Source organism: Pelodiscus sinensis, chromosome 26 (assembly GCF_052426305.1).
Source record: "Pelodiscus sinensis isolate ZL-2025 chromosome 26, ASM5242630v1, whole genome shotgun sequence".
Classification (NCBI taxonomy): domain Eukaryota; kingdom Metazoa; phylum Chordata; order Testudines; family Trionychidae; genus Pelodiscus; species Pelodiscus sinensis.
In genome coordinates, this window is record NC_143077.1 from 4,578,526 (window position 1) to 4,603,869 (window position 25,344).

Here is a 25,344-nt window from a genome sequence, read left to right on the forward strand (position 1 = left end):
AACGCTGTATTCTCCCCCCCCCCCCATGTTCTCCAGGGTTCCACCTTAAATGCAGCCCAGCTGTGCAGAAGCAAATAAGCCACTGGTTAAAGTGACCTGGCCAGATGCCCTGAGCACAGCTGGGGAGCCGGTGACCAATGAGAGCCCTCAAAGGGCGGGATTTGTAAGTCTAGGAGGCCCTGTAGCTGGGGTCCTCCCGGGATTCTCCTCCCCCCCACCCCCAGCAGCAAACCCACCCAGAGCTCTCACGGGAATATCAGCCATGTGGCTACGGGCACAGAGCAGCTTCATGCTGCCTGCAGGGGTCCTTCTCCCAAGGCATTCCACAGACTGGATCCTGCCCCGCTCCATCATGCCTGGCGTGCCCAAGGCATTCCACAGGGATGCTGAACAACCCCACCCCCTGCAGTGAACTCCAATGTTTCGTGGGGACTTTGCACCAGCCGCTCCTTCCGCTAACCCAGCGCACAGTCAACCTGTGGAACTCCTTGCCACAGGATGCAGTGAAGGCCAGGACTTTAACAGGGTCCAAAAAGAGCTAAATAAATTCATGGAGGTTAGGCCCATCAATGGCGATTAGCCAGGATGGGTGTCCCTGGCCTCTGTCAGATGCTGGGAAGGGGCGACAGGGAAGGGATCACTTGATGATTCTCTGTTGGGTTCCCTCCCTCTGGGGCATCTGGCACTGGCCACTGTCGGCCGACAGGCCGCTGGGCGAGATGGCCCTTTGGTCGGACCCCGTCTGGCCCTGCTTACGTTCTCAAACTTTTGTTCTGTTTTCGCGTAGCAACTCTGAGTGTTAATCGTTTAACCGGCTACACGATCATGTCCCTGTTTAATATATTTAATCCCTTTATACATGTGGGAGGCAAAGTGAGGTTGGGGGGAGGTTGATAGTTCATGACCCCCCCAAGGGGTCGTGACCCCCCCCCGCCCGTTTGAGACCCCCTGCTCTGTCCTCTCCTCTCCTCTCCTCTCCTGCATGGTCTGCCCCTACACTGTTCGATCCACCCTGTACGCTGTGGAGGTGCCTGGGGGTGGAGCAGGAAGAGCCAGGAACAGAGCGAAGCTTTTTTTCCTCTCTTTTTTTTGGCTCTATAACAGCTCTGAATCTCAAGTGACCTTTCAGCCTCCCTTGAGCGCAGCGCTGGGTGGAGAATCAGTGTCATTTCGGTACCAATAATAGACGGGGAAGGAAAGGCGCATCTGCGGGATAAATTACTTTTCACTCCTCCGGTTCTTGATGTCCCCATTGAAACTTCCTTTCAAAGAACAGGGTGTCTCCTCCCCACAGGAGAGACAATAACAAATTGAGAAAACACCTCCCCAGGCCTCCGGGCAATTAAAGTTCCTGCTCGCTCAGAATCATCGCAGGCGTGCCAAGGTTTTATTGTGCGCTCCAGAAATAAATAGCTCCCGTGCTCACACGCACACACGCAGAGCAAGCCAGCTCTGCCACGGGCAGGGCGCCGCACCCGTCGCTGGCCAGCCCAGCCATGTCCTTCAGCCACCTGAAGTTCAAGGAGCTGGGGGAAGAGGAGGCGAACGCGGACAAGGAGACCCTGGACAGCGTGAAGGCTCTGACGGCCAAGCTGAAGCTGCAGACGAGGAGGCCGTCTTATCTGGAGTGGACGGCCCGAGTGCAGAGCCCGTCCTGGAGGAGCGGGGGGAAGGAGGGAAGCATCGGCTTGCTGAAGGAGGAGCAGGGCGGAGAGGGGAACCCGGCCGACGCGCCATCCAGGAGCATCTGTGGGTTCGGCACCATGGAGGATGCCCTGGCGTGGCTGAGGAAGGAGCTGGTGAGTACCCCACGGTGGGCGCACGGGCCGCTATGGGAGAGCAGGAAGGGACAGAGAAGCCAGGAGAGAGAATCCTAGAGCACTAGACCTGGAAGGGGCCTCGAGAGGTCACGAAGTCCAGTCCCCTGCCTCATGGCAGGACCAAGCACCGTCCGGACCAGTGTTTCTCAACCTTTTTTATAAAAGTCCCCCCAGTACCTACAGTTTTCAGACACAATTTTTTTCTATTGTTGCAACACATTTGTTTAAACAACTTAATCGTAGCCAGGCGGGTGATGAAATTTGGGTGTAAAAAGTACAAAAATACTAAAGCGCTGTAAAACTTAAAAGAAAAATTCCGTTTTCTCCACGTTTCCGTGGTGTTGATGTTCCCCCCAGACTTCTCTCGAGTACCTCTGAGGGTCCTCGTACCACGGGTTGAGAACGCTGGTCTACACCATCCCTGATAGACATCCAGCCAACCTCCAGCCAACTTCCTCTTCCGTATCTTCAGTGATGGAGAGTCCACAACCTCCCTGGGCAATTTATTCCCCTGTTGAATCAGATCTTAACCCATTATCCCAGGCTCTGCAGCCGCGGGGATCTCAGGCTTGGGAGCTCAGGTTGACAGCCCCTAACGGGAAACAAGACCAAAAGAACAGCTGGGAAAAGGGGAGGGAGGATGAGGGAGCTTCTGCCACGGGCTGGCTGCTCAGCCACTCGATTTGTATCCGGCTCGGGTGTCACCTCCATGGCTCAGAAACGTGGGCTGTAAAGGGGGCCCTAGGCAGGTTTGTTCTCCGTCACCCGGCTTTCCTCAGCCCTCCGCACCCTGAGCAGGGCTGGGAGGGGCGGTCATGAGGCGCTGCCTGTGCTCTGCCTGCTCAGGCTGTTCCCGGCAGCCCTTGTGGCCACGCGCGTTGGCTTAGCGTGGACAGCCGCTGAGTGCGGCTGTGTGTTCGTCTGTTTGTCCCCCGCTCGGCCCACGCAGCTTGCACACCTCCGTCTTTCTGGCTGCCTGCGCGTCTTGGGATGTTTGTGCCTCTGCATTTGGGGAGCTGTCTAGTGGCACGTCCCTATGTCTGTACATGTCTGTGTGTCTCTACCTCTGTCCAGATTTCTCCGGAGGGGAGGGGAGTCTGCCGCTGTCTATGCACCTCTGCCTAGTTGTGTGTCTGCCTCTCTCTCTGTCCAAGGGTCTTTCTCTCTGCTGGGTGTCTGGGTGTCTCGGTTTGTGCTTTTCTGGGAGTCTGTCTGTGTGTCCGCCTGTCTCGGTGTGTGCATCTCTGTCCGAGTGTCTATTGCTGTGTCTCCACAGGGACGGCTACGCAGCAAGAGGCAACCTGCCGCAGCGACTCCCTGAGCCCCGGTTGTGCAGCTCAGGCTATTGTGCTAAAACCAGCTGGGCAGGCATGGCCGCTTGGGCGCTTACGCCCACCCTGGGGCTCCAGCCTGGCCACCTCTCCCCAGCTCATTGTAGCACGGCGGCCCGATCACGGCTGCCGCTGGACCTGCCCGGTGCGCCTGTGTCTCTGTCCGCCTGTCTCCGGGTGTCTGCTTTAGGGCTGCTCTTTGGCTTGGGGCGGGGTGAGCAGGCTCCGGCTGGGCCCCTCACGGCTCCCCTTTCCCCCTCCGCACAGCAGGAGATGCAGGCCGTGGATCACCAGCTGGCCCAGCAGCTGATGCGGCTGCGGGGGCGGATCCACCAGCTGAAGGTGGAGCAGGCCTGCCACCAGCACAAGGAGATGCTGGACGATGCCACTTTCGGCCTGGAGGGCTGCGAGGAGGACTCCGACCTGCTCTGCAACATTCCCCCCAAGGCGGCCTTCCTGCTCTCCACCCCGCTCAAGCACATCGGGGTCACCCGCATGAACATCAACTCCCGGCGCTTCTCCCTCTGCTGACCCCCTGCCCGGGGCGGGGCCCCTCTTCACAGCCCGGCCATGCCCAGGGGGGTTCGCCAGGATCCCTTTCTGCCCCCAGACCGGGCCCACGGGCTTGCGCACGCTGGGAACCTGCAGCTCAAGTGCAGGTCATGAGCTGCCAGGCCGGGTTCTATCCCCAGCCTAATGGTCAGCCCAGTTCCAGCCTCAGAGGCGAGGGGGGAGTGGACAGCAGATTCCCCCCTCCCTGGCGACTGGGAGCCGCTAGCAAGGCTGCCCCAGCCCCGTCCGCCACCTCCCGTCAGACGCTGCAGCCTGCCGCCCAACCATCTCCTGCTGTTAGGAACAGAAGAACGGCCAGACGGGGTCCGACCAAAGGTCCATCCGGCCCAGTATCCTGTCGGCCCACAGTGGCCATGCCGGGTGCCCCAGAGGGAGTGAACAAAGAATCATCCAGTGATCCCTCCCCTGTCACCCCTTCCCAGCCTCTGTCAAACAGAGGCCAGGGACACCATTCCCTAGTATTGATGGACCTAAGCTCCTTGAATTTATCTAGCTCTTTTTGGAACCCTGTTAAAGTCCTGGGCTTCACAACATCCCCTGGCGAGGAGTTCCACAGGTTGGCGGTGCATTCACAGCCGCTTCCGGTCAGTGCCTGCCGCATTCGGCGCTGGCTACCGGAGCCTACTAGAAACCCAAAGGGACAGAGCCGAGGCTGAGCTAACACGCCGTGTGGATTGCCTGGCACCTCAGGAGCAGGGACCTGCCGCGCCAGTGAGCCGGGAACTAGAGTCTGCGATTATTTTCAGTCCCTGCATGTTGCCCTTTCTGGGCCTGGCGAAGGCCGGCTGAAGTGCTCTGCGGAGCCCGTGCTGAGAAGGTTCTTTCACAGCCTCCGGGGGCCAGATCACATACCATGCCGTGATTGCTCACAACCTCTCAGCCCGCTCTGGCCTAGCTTAGGAAGCAGCCTCTGTAACGTGCCGTTACGTTACCCCAGGGCCAGAAGCTGCAGTAGCAGGTACCTACGGGGAGGGGGCAGGGTTTGGGGAGCAGCACAGTGGATTCTCCCCAGCGGGTGAGCCTCATGGCCCCGCTGGGCGGGGGAGACGATCGCTCTCAGCCTCTGATGCTGCAGGGTCCCGTTCGCTGCTGCAGAAACCCCAAGACAAAAGGTTTCCGTGCAGCAATCAAAGGCGGTGGCTGCAAAGGCGGCCTCGTTGCTTTCTGTCTTTCGCACGCAGTCAGCCTGGCCCCCTCCCAGCCCCACGGGGACAGCCGCACCGCCAGCTGTGTGGCTGATTGGGGCACAGTCTAACCGGGTCTCCTCGCTCAGACCCAGCAACACACAGGCCCAGGGAGGGACAACAGGGGAAACATTTCCAACCTCCGCTGTCTCTTCCGATTCAGGCCGCTCAGTCTACCCGTCCTGGACCCTGCTGGCGGGTGGTTTTGTCCCCTCTTGCCTCTACCAGAGCGGTGAGAACCATGGGCCTGCTGCACTCACTTCCGCCCAGTGTTGTTGTTTCCATTCGGTTGTGCTGAGGCCTCCGGTAAGGCAGGCGCCCTCTTCACACTGAGTCTAAGAGGAGCCCTGCATCTGGGTGGTTCTTTCACCGTCTCCCATGATGCTGCTGCTCATGGACTTTCTTTAGTGGTTGTCCTTGAGGGCACTTGCAGGTTTCCCCTGGAAGTTTTCAGGGGCCCATCTGGAATTTCCTCGGGGAAGAGGAAAGCTCCCATCTCGTAGAGCTAGGAGGGACCTTGAGAGGTCATCAAGTCCAGGCCCCTGCCCTCACAGTAGGGCCAAGAACCATCCCTAACAGATTTGCCCCCATCCCTAAATGGCCCCCCTCAAGGATTGAACTCACAACCCTAGGTTTAGCAGGCAAATGCTCAGACCACTGAGCAATCCCTTCCTTTTCATGCTCGCTCAGGATAATTCGTTCATGTGCACTCCACCCAGGCCCTCACAGCGCTTCCCAAAGTCCGTTCAAAGCGGCGTCGGGCTGCCTGGTTTAGAGATGGGGAAACGAGGCCCAGGGACTTGCTCCGAAGACACACAGCAAGGGGAGGACTGAGCGAGGCAGAGAATCCAGGAGCTGTGATGCCTGGGGCCTCTTCTCACGCTGGGCACCTTTTTAAAAGTGAGCCCCTGACTGCTGTCCATCCCCCCACCTCTAGCAGAGGTGGGGCGCAAAGCAGAAGCCAGGGACTGAAACCAGAAGTCCAGACTAGGGTTCCCTGTAAGCTGTGAGCTTGGCCACCACCCCAGAGAGATTTAGGTGCCACTCAGATGATTAGCAGAGCACCCACAGCCAGCAGCATGTGTGTCTATGGGTGGTGCACATCTCCATGTGCCTTGGTGCACATCATAAAATGTATTCTGCACACAGGTGGAAAAAATTAGAGGGAACATTGGTCCTGGCTCCAGGTTCCCAGCTCTAAACCTAATGACACACTGTCATGGCCCTGCTGCCTGGCTGATGAATATGCATAGCTTAGTCGCTTTATGCAAAATGGGTGATGTAACATGCCATTTTACACAAGTTGTAATCCGCTGAATCTGTATATCCTGTCTGTGCGCATGTATCTTTCTTGTATATGCAGTTAGGAATATTAAGTGGGAGCGTGTTATGAATCCAGGTGTTCTAGTAAAAGCCATTAGTGGTCCTTTAGGCACTTAATGGCTCAGGGATCAAGTCAAGGGCCTGTGAATGGCTTTATTTTTCCTGGATGGTTGGTCCAACAAAGACATGTGGCCATGTGATGCTGAAACCCATTTTGGATCGGGTACTTTTCCACTCACGGTGAGAAAAGTTTGAACTGAACACAAAGAATTCCTGCCTTGGCAAAGGGTATAGAAAGGGGGGAACCGAACAACAGTGGGAGTCGCCAGATGCCAGGGGACCCCCACTTGCCACCCAATCTGCCTGCTGGAAACACCTGGGACTGAGCAGGGGGGAGGATCGGGCCCAAGCGAGGAGGCAGCCTAGCTTGTGAAGGGATAAGTAGAACAGCTGGTAGGGTTAGAACCTGTATGTAACGAGTTTCTCCGCAGAGGAGGATTAGCCGGCGTGTTGTTTGTTTTGGCTGAGCAACTTACTTTGATCTGTTTCCACTTGCAATCCCCTCAGTCCTACTTTTTATATTTAATAAAAATGCTTTTTTTATTATTAAGCCCAGGGTAAATGATTGTTAGCTGCTTAGATCTCCCCAGGGCTCTGCATTGTGCTCTGCTCCAGGGACTCTCTCGGGGGACTGAGGCCCAGCCCGGGATACCCTGAGATGCTCGTGTGCGGTGCTGTCAACCTGCCAACGGCACGGCAGGTGCACGACAAGCGGCCAAAGCCTGCACGGCGATGAGGCTGGAGGCGGCGCCTCGGTGCTGGGGCAAGTGTAGCTGGAAATACCCCTGCCCCATCCCCCTCTTCACGCTGCTCTGCCTTAGAGTGTCTCAGCTTCCTGCCTGCCCCTCCCCCTGCTCTGCGCCGTCTGTTCCTACCTGTGGCTTCCCGCGTGATCTGACAAGCCAAGACAATAGCTCTGCGGTTCCTCCACTGCCTTCCGCCGCCCAGCGCGCAGGTCTGGGGCCGAGGGGCTGACAGTGAAGCGCGGCTCCTCTTTGGATGGGAAAGAGAGAATCGAAGCCCTTGGCTTCCTCTGGCGATTCTTTCCCCCTGGCTCGGTCGGTGGCTCCGCTCTGGGGTTCACCTCGCTGGGTCTGCTGGCGAGAGCAGTGTGGTCTAGTGGTGGGGGAGGGGGCTAGGGGGTTCATCATGTGCCTGGCACCTTACATAAGTCACTTCCCCTCTATTTCCACCCAGGGCTCTTTGCCTATTTAGAGTGTAAGCGCTTCAGGGCAGGGACCAGCCCTCGCTAGGTGTATGTACAGCGCCTAGCACAGCGTGCGCGGCTGTGAAATAAAGGATCATTGCGAGGACTAGGAGAGAGCCGCTGGGCTGACGGAGGGAGAAACGCTCAACTCCACCGGCTTAGCAAGTGGTGACGGCTGCACGGCCTGGCCTACCCCGATCTTTGAGCAAGCCCCAGGCTCCTTTCACCTCTCTCTCTCCCTGGCCGAGTCACCAGTAAGAAATACCCAGGGCTTATCGACTCCTGGTGTCTATCGCAGGGCCCCCAGCCCCGTGCGAGATGTCCGGGCTCCGGGCTGTGATGTGCTCAGACACAATGGGAATGGGGGCCACATAGAACCACCGAGAGCTTGCCGCACACACTGACCGTCCGCTGGCCTTTGTGGGGACCAGGGCCTGGTTGGGGGGGGGGTGTCTAAAAGGGTTTTTAAGATTTCTTCGAGGTTGCCCCACTGCAAGGTGCAACATCTACCCCCGTCGTCCAATGAGAACACACGTCCATGTCCTCCCCCTCCCCCTCCCATTTCTTTAAACCCCCACTCCACCAAAGACCAGGGTAGACCCACAGCTGGGCCCTGCTGCTGCCTGCCCCTCTCCGGCCTCCCTTGGGGTCCCTGGAGACACCCGTGGAAGTGTCAGGCATGTGACAGCCAAGCAATGTGGGTAACGGTGCCACGCCGCACCCGCAGCTTTTATCTCTAGTCCAGGGCTGGCAGGAAACCCTTCGTTTCTCAGTCGCTCTGCTCATGCTGTGGTTGTAGCGAGGGCTGTGAACAGACTTTTCAAGTTTGCTTTTGCTTCGGAAGGCAGGAAATCAGGGAAAACAGACACCGAGTGAGAACACGCACGGTCTGCAATTCCCTGCCTGCAGGGAGGTGAGAACCCAGGGCCGGAGAAGGAGGATGGACGGGAGAATGTGACCGGGACGGGACTCTCTAGCCATGGAAATCTAAGAGCAGCTGGTCTGCACCTCACGGCAAACAGGTAAGGGAAGGGCAGACACCTGCCTGGAGGGGCCGGGGGGGATGCCACTGTGTGGGGTGGCATGAGCAGTCTGTGCTGGCTCTTTCAGAGACCCGGTTGGGGAGCAATAGGCTTTTGGGGGGAGGGATAAACCCCCAAACACACCGATGTACTTGCCGAGAGGCAGTTATGTGAGTTAGATGCTGGGAAACAGGTCTGTCCATCAAGTGTCCGTCGCCATGGCATCTGAGCGACACACTTGGGGATGGAGAGAGGAAGGCTGTCTCCTCGGCTTCTCTCGGTGGTCTCCCCCAGATCCCACTGTCTTGGTTTGGGGGTGCGTGGGCAGCCAGACCCACATTTTAGTCCGAGCCGGCCAGGGCTAAGCTCCAACACAAAACTTCTTCGAATGGCCCCGTCTCCCCAAATACTTATTGTAATTCACAGGGGAGCCCACTGCTCCACAAGCCTGGACTTCCAGGCCAAAACCTGGAGGGATGTCCTGCCCAGCAGCCTTGAAACTGGACTGAAAATATGCTGGAAGGGTCTGTTGGCTGCTGGGTTGTGTGGTCCCTCAGATGGGCTCGAGGCAGGGAAAATCCGTCCCCGGGATAGAACCATAGAATCACTAGGACAGGAAGGGGCCTCGCAAGGTCATCGAGTCCAGCCCCCTGCCCTCACGGCAGGACCGAGCACGTCTCGATCATCCCCGATGTTCAGTGGCTCCGATGTGAACGTCTCGGGTGCAGGCGCCATGGCAGGGCAGGCTGTTTGCCCAGCATGGCTCAGGAAGAGCTCAGGGCCCCATGCCCCTCGGAGACGCAGCCTTCGAGAGCTAACGAGAGCCGCCGGCCCTGGGCTTTGCAAAACCCACAAGCAACCAGACAGCAGGTGCTTGGGAGCTGGGTTTTGTTCCCAGCGCTGCCAGAAGGATCAAACCCGGGTGCTTTGCTTGCTCGGAGCCTAAGGGCGAATGGGCCGTTGACCTCGCTGCTGACTTGCGTTGGTCCCGTTGACTGAGCAAGAGGAGCTAGGATAGGCGTGAGCTGTGCCGGTCTGGCAAGCCACAGGGTCACTCCTGGGGTCTGGTCAGCAGGGACCAGGCAGGGAGTTTGCTTTTGTGGTGAGTGGCAACTTTGTTGGGCGCCGCTAGTTCTGTCTACCTGTAGGCCCCAGGGCCCTTGTTAAAACACGACTCGACCCAGCCTGAGCTAGCCAGGTATGTGGGGGTCCGAGATGTACACTGAGGTGTGGGGGCCTTAGGGAGGGACCCTGGAATATTCCCAGAGCTGAGCAATCGCTGCTTTTTTCACTGTACTGCCCCCCAGCATCCTCCCCCCCCCAAATGGCCTGGCACAAAACCACGGGAGGAAAATCAGCACACGCGCCCCCACAAATATGCGCAAACATGTACAACATGGCAGCCCCAGATGAACAAACAGACGCACAAAAGAGATGCGCCCAACCCCACAGTCACTCCGACGCCAACACACACACGCAGACCGCTGAGCCAGCTGCATAGACACCGGCGCCCAGAGAGAAAAACTGACAAACAGGTACCCACATACGCAGGCAGGCCGACCTGTTCCGTCACACCGACCACCGCTCAGAGGCACAACCATACGCTCCCCGACCAACCCACAGAGACAGGCCCAGACACAAATTCACACAAGCACACAGAGCCAAGAAGGGCAGACACACACACACGCACACACACACACACACGCACACGCAGGCCCACACGAAGGCTCAGCCACACAGACAAATGCAGAGACAAAAACAACGGCAGACACAACGTCCTCTTTGACCCCAGGTGTTGCTCGGCTGGCACGGCTTTCCATTGGAAATTGTGCGGTGGTGTGCGCATGAACACCCCCTTCTTCCCCCAGGGGGCTTGTAGGAAGCTAAAAACACAACCCTGGCATCTTTTGCTTTTTGCTAAGGCATCATCTTTTAAATGCTTGATGGTATCTCCAGGCAATGGTAGTCGGGACAGTTTGAGGTTTTTCTTCCATGAGGGCAGAAATTTCGCTTCATTGTATTTGTTTCTTCCTTGTTAATGGGAGACACGAGGCACCAAACATCCTGCTGACGTCAGCTGGCCGTAGGACGCCATTTAAAATACAGTGAGGCAGCGCCGTGTTTATTTCCCTCGCTCCCCGCGTTAGAGCTGATCTGCCCAAAGCGATCTAGCGCTGGCCTTTTGGCTTCCTTAGGAACCAGAGGCCTAGAAGTATTTGTCTTCGGGCAGATCTACACGACAACCGTTGCATCAACACAGCTGTGCTGCTGTAGTGCTTTGATGAAGGCTCTCTAAGGGGGGGGGGGGGAGAGAGAGCGAGCATCCCCCATCTGCCTAGTTACTCCCCCTCCTGACTTAGTGCTACCCACACAGGCGTTAATTCTGTATAAGGAGGTTGCTGGAGGTGTGGATTTCTCACACCACTGTATGGCGTAGTTGTAGTGAGCGGTGTAGGGGACAGCTGTCTTTTTTTGACCTTGGAAACGTGGGTAATTACTTCCTGGTCTGGGTCAATGATTGGTTGTGGGTGTTGGAGATGCAGATTAGGATCTTTAGCTGAAAGGATTGCTGACCTACTAAAGCAGGGGTGGGGAACCTACGGCCCAGGGACTAGATCCGACGCCTGGCTTGCCTGGATCTGGCCCCTCAGGCTTGGGGCTCCCCCCTATCATTGGGAGGCTGGCGCTCCAGCCCTGTAGCCCCCCTTCTGCCCACACCTTGCACCCCCACTCCTCTCCTGCGCCCTACTTCCTGTCCAGCCCTCCCACCCCAGCCTGCTCCTGCACCATACCACTCTCCCAGACTCCTCCGAACCGCTCCTGCCTCCTCCACACACTAAACTCATTTTTGGCCTAACCCCAGAGCATGGGGGGGGGGCAAAAAATCTACTAGCCTGGCCCCCTCCTCAGGTTCCGGTGTGCAAGGGGAATGACCCAAAAAGGGAGCCCATCCCATACCGGAGAGAGAGTTTATCCCAAGTGTTCGACAGGTGTTAGTGACAAACAAACCAATCCCAGGGAGTTTTATACAGGCTCTGCCTAGAGTCAAGCTCAAGAAAGTCTGTCCCCATCCCGTCCAAAACCAGAACGCCTTCGTTCCTGCACTGCGTATGAGAGAAGTCAGGGCTGTCTCCCTAGGCTGTGACCTACGGTTAGCCTGGGTTGAGCTGAAACACATGTCCTTCATTTGGGGGTCCTACCAGCAGGGCAAAGCCATTTTACAGCAGCCAATGCAAGCTAATCCTCCAATGCTGTCCCACGGTTCCCTAGAAACACCTCCAAGGAGGTCTGCCCTTGTTCAGTTTTCACTTCTTTGGTATTAGCCTGGGTCTACCCTGGGAAGGTTTGGTGACAAAGGTGCTGTCGACGTGCAAAAGTTGCCAAAAGTGAACACCGGTCAAACAGGTTTTGCTGCTTCCCATTGTCAACATTTCAGGGCCACATGGCTAGCACCCCGTGAACAGAGGCAGCAAAGCAACGTGGGTAACATCTCACAGGGCAGTGTTGTGAGAAAGCAAAGCTGATTCCTGCGCCTCTTGGGATTCCCACTGAGCTCTCCCACAGCATTCCCAGCTGCCAGGAGCAGCCTCGTGAGTAGCTCTGGGAGCTCTCCGTGCTGAAGAATGTCAAAGCAGCATGGCCGTCTCTCCAGCCCTCCCCCTACCATGGCAGCTTGCCTGCTGCTGTGTTCCTAGCTGGACAGAACAGTAGCACTCCAATGATTTGCTCTTTGTTCCCCAAAAGTTGCATCTCACTCAGCTGTCAGACACTTCCCGGAGCTTTGGAAGGGGAGGGGTGCATGCCTGTAGGGCAGCAGAGATCACAAAACACTGAGCAGAGCCATCAGGGCAGGCATTGTGGAATACTGGCACTAGACAGTTCTCCCAACAAAACAAACAGCAGAGTCCACACTGGCTCTTTGTTGACAATAAAGGGAGGGGAAAAGACAAAAGTTTCTCACAGGGCTGGAAGTTTTTTGTTGCCACAATGGGGTGTTTTTCCTGACAAAAGTTGCATGGCAGTGTAAACGCTCTCCCTATTCTGTCACCAAAAGTTAGTTTTTGGTTGAATTCATCTGCCAATATTATGGCTTCCTCGGGAGCGCTCTGATGATCTGAAAATCAAAAAGGGAGTCTTACAAAAAACTGGAAACATGGTTAGCCAATTGCTAAGGCGGGGTTACAAAAGAACAGCACGAGCATCTAGGGGTAAAATCAGAAAGGCTAAGGAACACCGTATAGGGAGTTGTACGTAGCAAGGAAAACAAAAGGCTCTGAGAAGAGGCTCTATCGATACTTTGGAGTAGGGATGTGAATGGTTAACCAGTTAAGCAGTAAGCTTCACTTTTAATGGGTGAGGCTTACTGGTTCCAGTTAACCGGTGGGGGCTGGAGCAGCTCTCTGCCCATCACAGGCAGAGGCATTCCAGCCAGGCCGGAGTAGCTGCAGTCCATGGCGGGGGGACGGGGGTGCTCTATTAATACACTATGTTTCACCGGTTAACCAATTAAACTGGATTTTACATGGAGCAAGAAAAAGCTGAAGAAAAACCTAAGTTCTCTACTCGGGCTCTGTCTAGACTGCAGGCTTCTTTTGGAAGAAGCTTTCCGGAAGAGATCTTCTGAAAAACTTCTTCTGAAAGAGAGCGGCCACACTGCAAAAGTGCATCGAAAAAGCCATCTGCTTTTTTGAGAGTCTCTACACTGAATGGACGCTCTCTTGCGTGTAAGCTGTGATTACTATGGACGGAGTGGCCACCAGGGCACCTGTCCTTTGTCCTCTTTCCTCGTCTTTCGAAAGAACTCCCTCTTCTCCATCCACGCACGCCTTTTTCCGAAAGAGCTCTTTTGGAAAAAGGCTTCTTCCTCGTAGAATGAGGATTATCGATGCCGGAAAAACCCCTCTGGTCTTTCGATTTTCTTTCGAAAGAACGCAATTGCAGTGCGGACGTAACTCAAGTTGCTTCAGAAAAACGGCCGTTTTCCAAAAGAAACTCTGTAGTGTAGACATACCCTCAGTGGGCAAGGAGAACTAATAAACAAGGCTGAGGAGATGCATGCCTGTTTTGCGTCAGTCGTCACCAAAAAGGCTAATGGTGACCGGATACGCCACACAATTAATATGAATAACAAGGGGGAAGGCACACAAGGCAGACTAGGAAGCCAGCGGGTAAAAGAACATTACGATGAATCGGATGTATTCAAGTCCGCAAGGCCTGAGGAAACCCATCCTAAGGTGCTGAGACAAATGTGGTGAGGTTTGCCATTTTCTTTGTGCACTCCGGAGCAGGGCCGCCCAGAGGTTTCAGCAATTTCGGGGGCCTCTTCCTGGCACTCCCTGTCTCAGACTTCAGACATTCTCATGAGGGCCCCTGGGCCCGGGCCCTGGGGCAAATTGCCCCACTTGTCCCTCCCCTCCTGGCGGCCTTGCTCCAGAGGGATGGGGGAAGTCCCAGAGGACCAGAGAAGGGCAAACAGAGTCTATTTCTCAAAAGGAGAGCAGAGAGGTCCTGGGAATCACAGATCAGTCAAGCTCTCGAGTTACAAGGAAGAGCCAACATGGATTTGTCGGGAACAAATCAGTTCAAACCAACCGGATTTCCTTCTTTGACGGGGATGCCGGCCGGGTGGGTAGGAGCGGAGAAGCAGACACGCTCCATCTGGGGTTTAGAGACAGTCCCATGGGACCGTTTCATTAGCAAACTAGATGCAATTAGCATAAGGTGACTGCACCACTGGTTAAAGACCCTTTCAGAAAGTAGTTCCCCAGGGACACATCTAGTGGGGGGTTCCCACGTGGGCGCCTCCTACATCCAGTGCGTGTCAGTGCCGCTCTTAATGACTTGCCTAATGGAGTGGGATTACGATGATGAACTCTGCAGATGACACCAAGCTGGGAGGGGCTGCCAGCCCTTGGGAAGACGCAATTCGCATTCAAAGTCACCTTGACAAATTGGAGAAATCAGCAAGATGGACGCAAGGTAGGAACGAGTGGAAAGCACTTCAGTTAGGAAGGAAACAAATCAGCTACAAAGGGGGGAATCACAGGCTAGGCCGGGAGTGAGCAAAATATGGCCCAGATCCGGTCCACGTAGTGATTAACACACACTTACGGGTGGCATCATGTGTTCAGCCGCCCCTCCCCTCACCTTGCCCCCTCCCAGGATGCTCCTGCTAGCCCTGCAGGGAAGGAGGGGGGAGATGATGTCAGGGTGTCCCCTACCCCTATGCGGCCCCATCTCTGCAGAGCAGGGGTCGGACACAGTGAGCTGCTCTACTCGGAGGTATGAATGGTGACCCAGAGAAGAGCTTCTTAAAGAGGCAGTGCGCTGTTCCCAAGATTTCTCCAGCAGCCAGCGCTCCCCCCCTCTCTCTCTCTCACACACACACACCCCGTCACGCACAGAGTCTCTTGCTCTCGCTCCCAACTCTGCCCCATCTGCCTGAGTCCCTGCCCCTTCTGGGGGCCAGGAGCCAACCCCTGACGACTTCCCAAAATGCGTGGAGTGGCCCCCCTGTAAGAATGATAGCCCATCCCGGGCTAGGTGGGACGACTGCTGAAAAGGATCTGGGAGGTAGTGACGCTCGCGTGGAAGGCAAGTCAACCACGCGATGCCGTGCTGGGAAAGGCTCATACCATTCTGGGTGTGAATTAATGGAAGAATGGTATGTAAGACCTGGGAGGTAATTGTCCCTTTCCGCTCGGGGCACCTCATCTGGAGAACTGAGTCAAACTCTCCATGCCACACTCCATAGGAAAGATGGGGACGAACTGAGTCCAGAGAAGAGCAACGAAAAATGACAAAAGGCTAAGAAAATCTGACCTATAGGGAAAGGCTAAAAAACCAGGGCGTGTTTAGTTTTAAGAAAAGAAGACCAAGGGGGACTCTGCTAAGAGTCTTCAGCTATGTGGAGGGCTTTAATATAGACGACTGTGAATGATTGTTCTGCAGATCTGCTGAAGGTAGGACAAGAAGCAATGAGCTTAATCAGCAGCAAGGGAGAGTTAGGATAGATAGTAGGAAAACACTTTCTCGCTCTAAGGGTAGTTAAACTCTGGAATAGGGGTCCCAGGGAGGTTGAAGAATCTCCATCATTGGAGGTTTTTAACAGGTTGGACAAACACCAGTCAGGGCTGGTCTTAGGTTTACTTGGTCTTGCCTCAGCGGACGGGGACTTCTCGGAGTCCCTTCCAGCTCTGCATGTCTATGATTTTATGATTTATACAAAAGAAGGAGGCTGCGCTGTCACAAGTTTGAATTTCTTCCCACAAAGCAAATGTGGAGGAGAATTTAGAAATGGAGACAGCCCTTTGGAAAGAACCAAAAGTGAGTCAAGTTAGTCCTGTTGCCGTTTTTAATTTTGATTAGCTAGAACTTTGCTGACAGCTTGGAAAATCTCCGGCTGTCCCGCGGATGGGAGTTGAGGTGGTCTGATCTCCACTAAGGCAACAGAAAGACTCCAGTTAATTTCCATATGCCTTGGCTAGCCCCCCTCCCCGCCCCCCATGGACAGGGCAGCAGCTTCCCAGTTTTTTTATTAAGGGTTCTCTTCTGGTACATTTATAGCTTGTTACCCTTCTCTGCAGCATAATTATTGCGGAGCTGTAACACTGGAGGTTTCATAGACATAGAGTTTTAGGCCAAGGCTCTAGCCATCGTCTCCGAACGCCTGTATATCCCGGGCCTTTCAATACCTGTCAGTCACCCCACCACCAGAATCAGACCACGGGATTACAAACCTCAGGAGACCAGATTGTGGGGTGCCACTGGCAAAGAGCAGGAGGGATCGAGAACTGGGAAATACAGCCAGATCATCCTGGCCAGGGACCCACACCCCACGCTGCAGGGGGAGATGAAAAAACTCCAAGATCCCTTCCAGTCTGACCTGTCTATGGTGATCGTGTGATCAGATGAACAAGACCCTCCAGGCTAAGATCCCGGGAGAGTTCTCAGGGCCAGCTCAGCCTGCTTCAGGCGGGGTCCTGTCTTTTCGCATAATGTCGGGGGGAGATTTTCAAGGACACACAAGGCAAGTGGGCCCCTGGGAAAGTTGCCGAGTGTCGGGTGCATCGCTGCTGTTTGTGCCTTTGAAAAGCCACCTCCTTGTGCCTGCCTGTGCCCTTGCTCACACAGACAGTTGCCGCACAGGGGCGGAGGGGGGGGAGAACAATTGCGAACGAGCGCCGCGCACAGCTGCGCCCTTTTGTTTCGGAGCAGGCGCTGATAACAGATCAAGGGTAGCGTTCTCCAACGTGGCCTCTGATTGTGAGCGCCCCAGCCGGAGACACCTGGGGCCTAGTGGGGAGTATGCACAGCTCCTATTGACGTCATTTCCAGGTGCGGGTGCTCGGTAGCACCCCTGAATCTCTGGTCCCAGGTGTCTCCCATTGGGTTCCCTAGAAAGGAAGCTTCCAATTTTGCATATTTTGATCTGAATACGCAAAGACTCGGCGCATAGCCTGGGAAAAACCAGTTCACAGGCCAAAGGCTCAGCTGGTGCCAGTTGCAGTGTGGCCAACACTCACAATTTCATCTCGAGTCCCGTGGTATTGCGTGTTCTTAAAGTCCCAGGTGAGGAAATCCTGATATGACCTGGGCATCTCAGGTTTCGGTACAAACAAAAAACGGTACGTTTCTAGGTTTCTCGTTCTCGCGGTTGCAGAAAAAAGCCTGCGCACGAGAAGCAAGTGATCCCTTGAAGGCTCAAAAGGCAAAGACAGAACCCCCGCCCCATGATTTCAACCCAGTCTCACACTGCCGAGGGGCCTGATTCGTGGTTTTGGAACACGCTCCGTTGACAGTATTGCAATTGGCTGTCAGTGGTGCTACACCGGCTGGGGGGCTTGCCCGTCTGCCCCCGCCTGAAATACTTTGCCAACAGCAATAATAACAGCGTGAAGTTAAAGGGAAAGTGTCAGTGTCAAGTTGCATTTCAGTCTACGCTTTCCCCCACTGCTGTTCCGAGGCAGGTCTATGAGGAGGAGAGATGAAATATGCTCCGGAGAAAATATTGCCCTGGGCTTGATTTTTCATCCCCGTTGATGCAATTGCAACTTGCTGGTGTGAAACCAGTTTGGCTGAACGGCGAATCAACCCTTCTCGAGCGTTTCAGCTTGTTCCTTTTGTGTGTTTCACGCTATACCAAGAGGCAGGGGTCTCAGGAAGTGGCGTATTACAGCTACTGCTGGAAACTAATTCTTGCAAACTGACTAGCTTGCCGAGGCCTTTGACCTGTTCTAATTAAAGCAGAGGGAGAAACAAATTGAGACACCGGTGCCAGGGCTAAATGGTAGATCTGCAGAGGAGAAATGGTAAACCAAGGGTGATTTGGTGAGATGGTGAGAAACAGGCAGGCTGTTCTGGGGGCAAGCGCTGCGGAAGGCATGGCTCATGTATTGCTAGAGGCAAGGTGCAAATGGACACGCAAGGTGAAAGGCTGCTTCCATGGTTAGAGCACTAGGGAGAGACATATTTGATTCCTTGCTCTGCCACAGATACTCGGTGTGACCTCTGGCAAGTCACTTAGTCTCACTGGGCTCGCTATTCCCAGAGAACGTTACCAGTCCCCTGCAGGCATGGGAGAGCTGCATGTCACTGGGCTCCCCCCCCCCATAGTGTCCCTTATGTGACCCCCTGACATGAACAAGCCGACGTTCACTATTAAAAGAGCCACCTTTCATCCAGCCTCTGCGTTCCTCCAGCACCCGTCCCGATTAACCACAAAGGCTCAGGGACAAGCCAGCCTGCCCAGCGTGACCGCCCGGTGCCTGCGAGGTTCCGAGCTCACTCCTGGCTTCCCGGGGGAGCTGGGGGACGCTCGGCCCCGTGCGGCGCAGGGGGAGGGCGAGGGAAGCCGATGAGGGCGGTGCGCTACAACGGGCTTTTCCAGGGCCGTGGGCTGCTCCTTTCCAGACTGACTCACCGGGAGGCGTTCCCCCCGATTTACGCTGTGCTCAGCGTTTGGGGGAGGGCTTCCTCAAAGGGGGCTTTCCGCTGGCGACACCCACGTTTGCTAGCCAGCCCGACACCCTGGCGCTGCCTGACGCAGAGCAGACGTGTGTGTGTACATGCCACCCATGCTCCTGGGGCGCAGCTACAGGAGACATGGGCGGCGAGTTCTATGGGCCCGGCTCTCTCTGGCCCCACCTGCCACCCCCTTGCGCTTCCCCCTGGGTCCACGCCCTCCCGTGCATCCCCTCTGGAGTGATTTAAAATGCCCCTCCCGCCACCAGCTGCAGTGCACTGGGGCTAGAGCAGCTTCCTGCTGCTCGCTCCCTGTGGCCGCTGGCGGCTGTGGGGGTGGGTGGGTTTGTCTCCCTGCCCTGCACCCAGCAGCTGGAGCAGCGTCTGGAGTCGTTCTCCATGCTCCCCTCCCCCCGCCATAGGGACATGCATGTCGGCAGCCAGAAGCTGCTCTAGACCCCGGTGGGGTCGGCCGGGGCCCACGGGGCATTTTTAGTCACTCGGGGGCTGCAGGTGGCCAGGGACTGCTTGGGGGGGAGGGCTACAAGGCAGGCAGCAATGTGCAGAGACCCCTGGCCTCCCCAGGAGCTGCTTCGGGGGGGGGCCAGGAAAGCACAGCACCCCCACCCTCTCCTCCACCCCACCCTCTCCCTGGTCCCCTCCTTCTGCCCCCAAACTCCCACACCCCCTCTAGCCCCCAAGCTCCCTCCCAAAGCCTGCACCCCTCACCCCCTCCTGCACCCCCTGCCCCAGGCCAGAGCCGGCACCCAGCTTCCTGCCTCGGTGTGGATCGGATACCGGGGGGACTGTGCACCTGCACCTCCTCGGGCGGGGATTCCCGCCGGATCCCCGGGGCTAGGCCAGCCCCTGGAGGGGGAACAGAACGACACTGGCAGGAGGGTCCCCCGCACTCCAGGGACGCCCCCGTTCGCCTTTGGTTTGTGCTCGGAGGTTCTCGTGGGGGCGCGACGCGCCGGACGTGCCCTTTTCACAGCCTCTCGCCCCCGCAGGGACCATGGGCTGCTGCTGCAGTTCTGACTACGACGACGACTGGATCGAGAACATCGACATCTGCGAGCACTGCAATTACCCCATCGACCCGGCCACTAAAGCCCAGGTGAGGGGGGGGAGACCGGGGGGCTGGGGGGACTCGGCACAGGGCTGCATGGGTGGAGCAAGTGGCCGCGGTTCCTCAGAGCTGGGCCATTGGGGCAGGCCCAGCCACCAGAGTTTTGCGGGGCCCGGAGGGCACGGGGCCCAAGGCAACCGCCCTGCCCGCTTTGCCCTGAGGCCGGGCTGGATTTGGGAGCCAGTGGGTGTGGGTCACGCCGAGCGAAAGAGGCACCCTGTGCACCCAGAAAACTCCCTCAGGTGGCTGGGGGTAGGGAAGTCTTGGGGTGAACCTAGGGTTCAGGAAAGCAACCCCCCCCCAGCCTTCACCTGACGCCCTGCCCCCTTCAGGAGCCAAGCCCCCCCATCATCCCTCACTGCAGGGGCAGGTCTCCATCCCCCCAGCCCCCGTGAGCCTCCCCAGCCCTGTAGCACGGGGAGGGCAGGTGGCACACGGCCCCACCCTGAGCGTGGCTGGAGCCCGGGGGCAGCCCGGGAGTCGTGCTGACGCAGGGGATGGAGCGTGGGCGGGGCCACGCCTGGCGTTTTGGGAAGGCAACGCCTCCCCCTGCCTCTGGTACCCGCCGCCCCTGAAGGGTCCTTGGTACCGCCCTGCCAGGGTGGAAGGGAACGGGAGGGCGAGTCGGGAAGAAGAGGGGTGTGGGGGGAGGGAGTTTCCTTCTGGAAAAGAAACCCCCTCGCTCCGGTCTCTCCTCCGCCCTGCAGACGCTGTTACGCAATGGCTCCGAGGTGCGCGATCCTTTGGTGTCCTACGAAAGCCCCACTCCGCCCTGCTCTCCTATGCAAGGTTGGTACCCGGCCGCCACCGGAGCCGGGAGACGGGGTCTCCAGTGCCGGGGGAGCTGCCCACGGGCGGAGTCACCCGCTGGCCCTGGGCAATGCAAGGCCCCAGGGCAGGCGAGGGAGTGGAAGGAAAGTGCATCGGGCCCGCTAGGGATGCGGCTCCCACAGCGGAGGCTTCCAGTAACTCTCCTCTCTCCTCCTGCCATTCGCTTCGCTTCTCTGTCCCTCCCTCACGCAGCCTGTGCGGCTCTACCCTGAGCACGCCTGGAAACGGTGCCTGATCAACAGCCCCCGGGGCGTGGAGCTAAGTTCCTGCTAAGCCAGGCAGCTTCCTGGAAGCCCCACACCGGGCAGAGATGCCGCAGCTGGGGGAAGGGCGCCTCTGCCCACAAGCCGCCTGGAGCTGCCGCAGCTGGAACAGAAGCGCCTCTCCCCGCAAGTTGCTTCAAATCTGCCCCTGCTGTGGGGAGGCATCTCTGCCCCGGCCATGCCTGCTGGAGCTACCGCAGCCATGGAGAGGTGCCTCGCACTTGGCCCAAGCCGCTGCAGGGAGAGAGGGCTGGGGGAGTCTTCTTGAGGCAGCCTGCACCCCCTCCAAGTCCGTCCGCCCCAGCCCTACCCCAGAGCCTGCACCCCACACCCCCAATCCTCTGTGCCAACCCTGCGTCCCCTCCTGCACCCCGAACGCCTCATCCCTGGCCCCACCCCAGAGCCTGCACCCCACACCCCAATCCTCTGTGCCAACCCTGCGTCCCCTCCTCCACCCCAAACTCCTCATCCCCGGCCCCACCCCAGAGCCTGCACCCCACACCCCAATCCTCTGCCCCAGTCCTGAGCCCGCTCCCGCTCCCCAGACCCTGAGCCTCACCCCCGCCATACACTGTCCATGTGCGGATTGACTCTCTCTACATGATGCATCATATCGGTGCACAGAGCAAAAGTCATTCCGCACACGGACATAAAAACGTAGCAGGAACACGGGCACGGTGCCCTCTCTTGTGCACACAGCTCCAGGGCAGGCTTCTCCCCACGTAGAGCGAGCAGAACAGTTCACCGTTGGCACATGCTGATTGGGTCAATTTCTTCCGTGCTTGTGCGGGGAGTTTATCCAACGAGTTCCTTTGCCTTACTCAGAGAATACAACCGAAGAGGGGAAACGGTCAGTGCCAGCCTGGAGCCTTGCTCTACAGCTGCAATGACATTATTTTCGGAATATTTTGTTTCTTGGAAAAGCCTGAGGTTTCCTCCTAAGTCAGGGCAGAACCAGATTTCAAAATCTCGGCATTTCCCAAGGGACAGGAATTCTGAATTCCCACGGCGTGTTTCTTCCTCTCTGACCTAGAGGGACCTCCTCTCCGGCTCCAGCCTTTCCCACCATTCTGCTTTCCATTCTCTGCGGACGCTTCCAGTTAGTGCTCAGGGGAAGCTGGGTCGAGACCTGTTAAACTCATGTCATATAATCCACCAAACAGCCAACAGGTGGCAACAGCTCCTTTATCTGGGGCTAAACTAACATCCTGGAGGCGAAAGGGTCCACAGTCCACTGGGAAAAATTCAGAAAAGGGCAACAAAAAATATTAGGGGTTTAGAACGGCTGCTGTATGAGGAGAGATTAATTAAACTGGAACGTGCAAAAGCGACAACTAGGGAGTGATATGAGAGAGGTCTATGCAATTTTGACTGGTGTGGAAAAAGTGAGTAAAGAAGAGTTATGTACAGCTTTCCAAGAATTAGGGGTCACCAAATGAAATTAATAGGTAGCAAGTTTAAAATAAACAAAAAGAAGTATTCCTTCCACAGCCAACCTGTGGAACTCCTTGCCAGAGGATGTTCTGAAGTCCAAGATTATAACAGAGTTCAAAAAGAGCTTGATAAATTCATGGAAGATAGATCCATCCATGGCTATTAGCCAGGATGGGCAGAGAGGGTGTTTCTGTTCGTCAGAAGCAGGGAGTGGATGACGGGGAGGGATCACTGGATGATTCCCTGTTCTGTTCATTCCCTTTGGGACACCTGGTATGGGCCACTGCCGGCAGACAGGACACTGGTCTTGATGGACCTTTGGTCCGACCCAGTCTGGCCATTCTTAAGTCAGGCCCCTGAGACTCGTCGCCTCTGTCCAGCCGCCTCTAAAGAGACCTGTTGCTTTGCTTTCCAGACAAACTGGTGGTAGCTTTGTACGACTACGAACCAACTCATGATGGTGACCTGGGACTCCAGAAGGGGGAGACGCTCCGACTTCTGGAGGAGTAAGTCTGTGGCCCTTTCCCCAGCCACACCCAGCCAGGCACTGGGGAGCTGCTGGGGCATGTTTTCTCAGCCGGCTTTGCAGGCTAACGGGCGGGTCAGTGCTGCACCTGCCAGGGAGGGTCCCGCTGCCGGCGGTTTGCCTGTGCTTTCCTGGCGGGACCCCAGAACTGCAGGCAGGCAGGCCCCGTGGTGCCCTGCCCTCCTGCCTCGGGGCGGGAGAAGGACGTGTGAAGGGCCAGAGAAGAGCAACACAAATGATGAAAGGTCTAGAAGACATGAGCTAGGAGGGGAGGCTGAAGGAACTGGGCTTGTTGAGTTTGGAAAGAGAAGACTGAGAGGGGACACGAGAGGGGTTTTCAAGTGTCTAAAAGGGGGTCACAAGGAGGAGGGAGAAAAATTGTTCTCCTTGGCCTCTGAGGACAGGACAAGAAGCAACGGGCTTAAACTGCAGCAAGGGAGGTTTAGGTTGGACAATCGGAAAAACTTCCTGTCAGGGCAGTTAAACACTGGAATAAATTGCCCAGGGAGGTTGTGGAATCTCCGTCACTGGAGATATTCAAGAGCAGGTTGGATAAATGTCTATCAGGGATGGTCTAGACAGTATTTGGTCCTGCCATGGGGGCAAGGGACTGGACTCGATGACCTCTCGAGGTCCCTTCTGGTTCTAGGATTCTATGGTTTTATGGTTAAGGGAGGGTTAGGTTGGACATTAGGAAAAGCTTCCTGTCCGGGTGGTGAAACACTGGAATAAATTGCCCAGGGGGGTTGTGGAATCTCCATCCCTGGAGATACTGCAGAGCAGGTCGGACAGACACCTGGCAGGGGTCATCTCGGTGCTTGGTCCTGCCGGGAGGGCAGGGGACGGGACTCGATGGCCTCTCGGGGTCCCTCCAGTTCTAGTGTCCAGTGATTCTATGTGGCCGCATCCAGCACTAAGCTACAGGGGAGGGCAAAGTGCCCATTGGAGGGTAAGGTAGGAAGCCAGGGAGGGCCGGGCCGCAAAGGAGCTGGCCTCACCAGAAAGTCTGCCACCTTCCCAGCCAGCTTGGAGCCTCTTCCCCAGGCCAGGCTGAGGGGGACGAGTCCCATCCACTGGCCTCTTTCTGCCAAGGCCGCTGTGCTCGCCCCTCCCTAGCGGGGACGCAGGATTGATGTGGCCCTTTCCTCGGGTCTGGTTTCAGGAGTGGCGAGTGGTGGAGGGCCCAGTCGCTCACCACCGGCCAGGAAGGCTACATTCCCTACAACTTCGTCGCCAGGGTGAACAGCCTGGAGCCGGAACCGTGAGTGGCTGCGTCCGGGTTCAGTCTTCCCTCCCCCGCCCATCCTTGCCCTGGGCTTAGCTGCCCTGCTAGGGGGAAGGAGTCCTGATCCCCGTCCTCTTGGGGAGCACCCCGGGGGTCTCCGCGGGTGGGGGCGGGAGCACACGCCTGCCTGGCACTAACTGGGCTTTGGTCCGTGCAGCTGGTTCTTCAAAAACCTCAGCAGGAAGGATGCGGAGCGGCAGCTCCTGGCCTCCGGGAACACGCACGGCTCCTTCCTGATCCGGGAGAGTGAATCCACCAAAGGTGAGCGGCGGCCTGTCTGCCAACGGGGGGGCCAGTCCAATTCTCCGGTGGCCCAGCTGTGCCACGAGGGCCACCCTCCCCCGTCGCCGGGCCCTGGCTGCCCCCCAGCACAGCAGCAGCCATACCCCGCTGTGTCCTGGGGAGGGGGGGTGTTTGTGCAGCGGGGCTGTGGGGGGGGGAGACACTCCCCCCTTCCCGGCATTCAGCTGCCCAGGTGATAAAGCAGAGGCAGGTACCTGCCATGGCAGTTGGGGCTGAGGCGACGGCTGTGGGAGCAGGATTTGGCCTGTTCTTGGCCAACATTCCTCAGCGTCGCTCCGGTGCTCTCAGCGTAGGCCTGAAGAGAAACCACTGACGAGGGGCCCAACAGGATTGCCGGGCCCCTGGGCAATGGGGGGGGGCTGGCTCTGTGCCCCCAGAAAGGGCAGGGCTTCAGGTGGAAGGGATGGGGGGGCAGCCAGCCCCCAGTGCCGCCCCGTCCCTATCCCGCTGGCTCTCAGAGGCAGTCAGACCGTGCGGTGCCTGGCTCTGGAGCCACCCCAGTTGCCGTCGGCCACCACTTACCGCTTGTTGGTGCCCCTCTGCCGGTGCCCGGCCCAGTCCAGGTTGGACCTGGGGGAGGGCGGGCAGGGGGCAGGACTAGAGGGCAGGCGTCTTAGAGGGAGAAAAGGAGCCACCTCATTCCCCGGTTTCCCTTGGCTTCGCTAGGCTCCTTCTCCTTGTCCGTGAGGGACTTCGACCAAACCCACGGCGAGATGGTGAAGCACTACAAGATCCGCAACATGGACCAGGGGGGGTTCTACATCTCCCCCCGCATCACCTTCAGCAGCCTGCACGAGCTGGTGGAGCATTACACCCGTAAGGCCCCCGGGCTGTGAGGAGTGGTCACCGCGACCCAAGGGAGGGCGGGCACTGAAACGACGCCGGCTCCTTCCACCTATCCCTGCGGGAACCACCTCCCATGGACACCCGGAACAGCTCTCAGAGCCCCCCGCCCCACAGCGCCTCCTGCAGGGAGAGGCTGGGATGGGAGAGGCGGTGGGCTGGCCTAGAGTCGGGACCCAGATCCTCTGCCCCACAGCGCCTCCTGCAGGGAGAGGCTGGGATGGGAGAGGCGGTGGGCTGGCCTAGA

General features: G+C 57.3%; 2 protein-coding genes across 4 annotated transcripts in view; both read left to right on the forward strand.

The window, feature by feature from the left end:
• Window positions 1–1,146: 1,146 nt before the first annotated feature.
• Window positions 1,147–6,841, forward strand: FAM167B (family with sequence similarity 167 member B). Of its 2 annotated transcripts, none has more exons than XM_089773424.1 (2): window positions 1,147–1,799; window positions 3,422–6,841. In XM_089773424.1, the coding sequence occupies exons 1-2, from the start codon at window positions 1,497–1,499 to the stop codon at window positions 3,680–3,682; spliced, it is 564 nt and encodes a 187-aa protein (XP_089629550.1). In that variant the 5' UTR covers window positions 1,147–1,496; the 3' UTR covers window positions 3,683–6,841. The 2 variants fall into 2 exon arrangements, with proteins under 2 accessions (XP_089629550.1, XP_025037683.2); XM_025181898.3 differs by having other exon boundaries at window positions 1,162–1,799; window positions 3,419–6,841.
• Window positions 4,545–25,344, forward strand: part of LCK (LCK proto-oncogene, Src family tyrosine kinase) — a 33,312-nt gene continuing 12,512 nt past the window's right edge. Inside the window, exons 1-8 of one of the 2 annotated variants that reach the window (XM_075908687.2) lie at window positions 4,545–4,682; window positions 8,343–8,520; window positions 19,494–19,600; window positions 20,320–20,401; window positions 22,556–22,646; window positions 23,829–23,927; window positions 24,109–24,212; window positions 24,921–25,070. In XM_075908687.2, the coding sequence (XP_075764802.1) occupies window positions 19,499–19,600; window positions 20,320–20,401; window positions 22,556–22,646; window positions 23,829–23,927; window positions 24,109–24,212; window positions 24,921–25,070 (628 nt within the window). In that variant the 5' untranslated portion in view covers window positions 4,545–4,682; window positions 8,343–8,520; window positions 19,494–19,498. Of the gene's footprint in view, window positions 4,683–6,923; window positions 7,059–8,342; window positions 8,521–19,493; window positions 19,601–20,319; window positions 20,402–22,555; window positions 22,647–23,828; window positions 23,928–24,108; window positions 24,213–24,920; window positions 25,071–25,344 lie in introns of those variants that run through there. The other variant, XM_075908685.2, reaches the window with a different exon arrangement.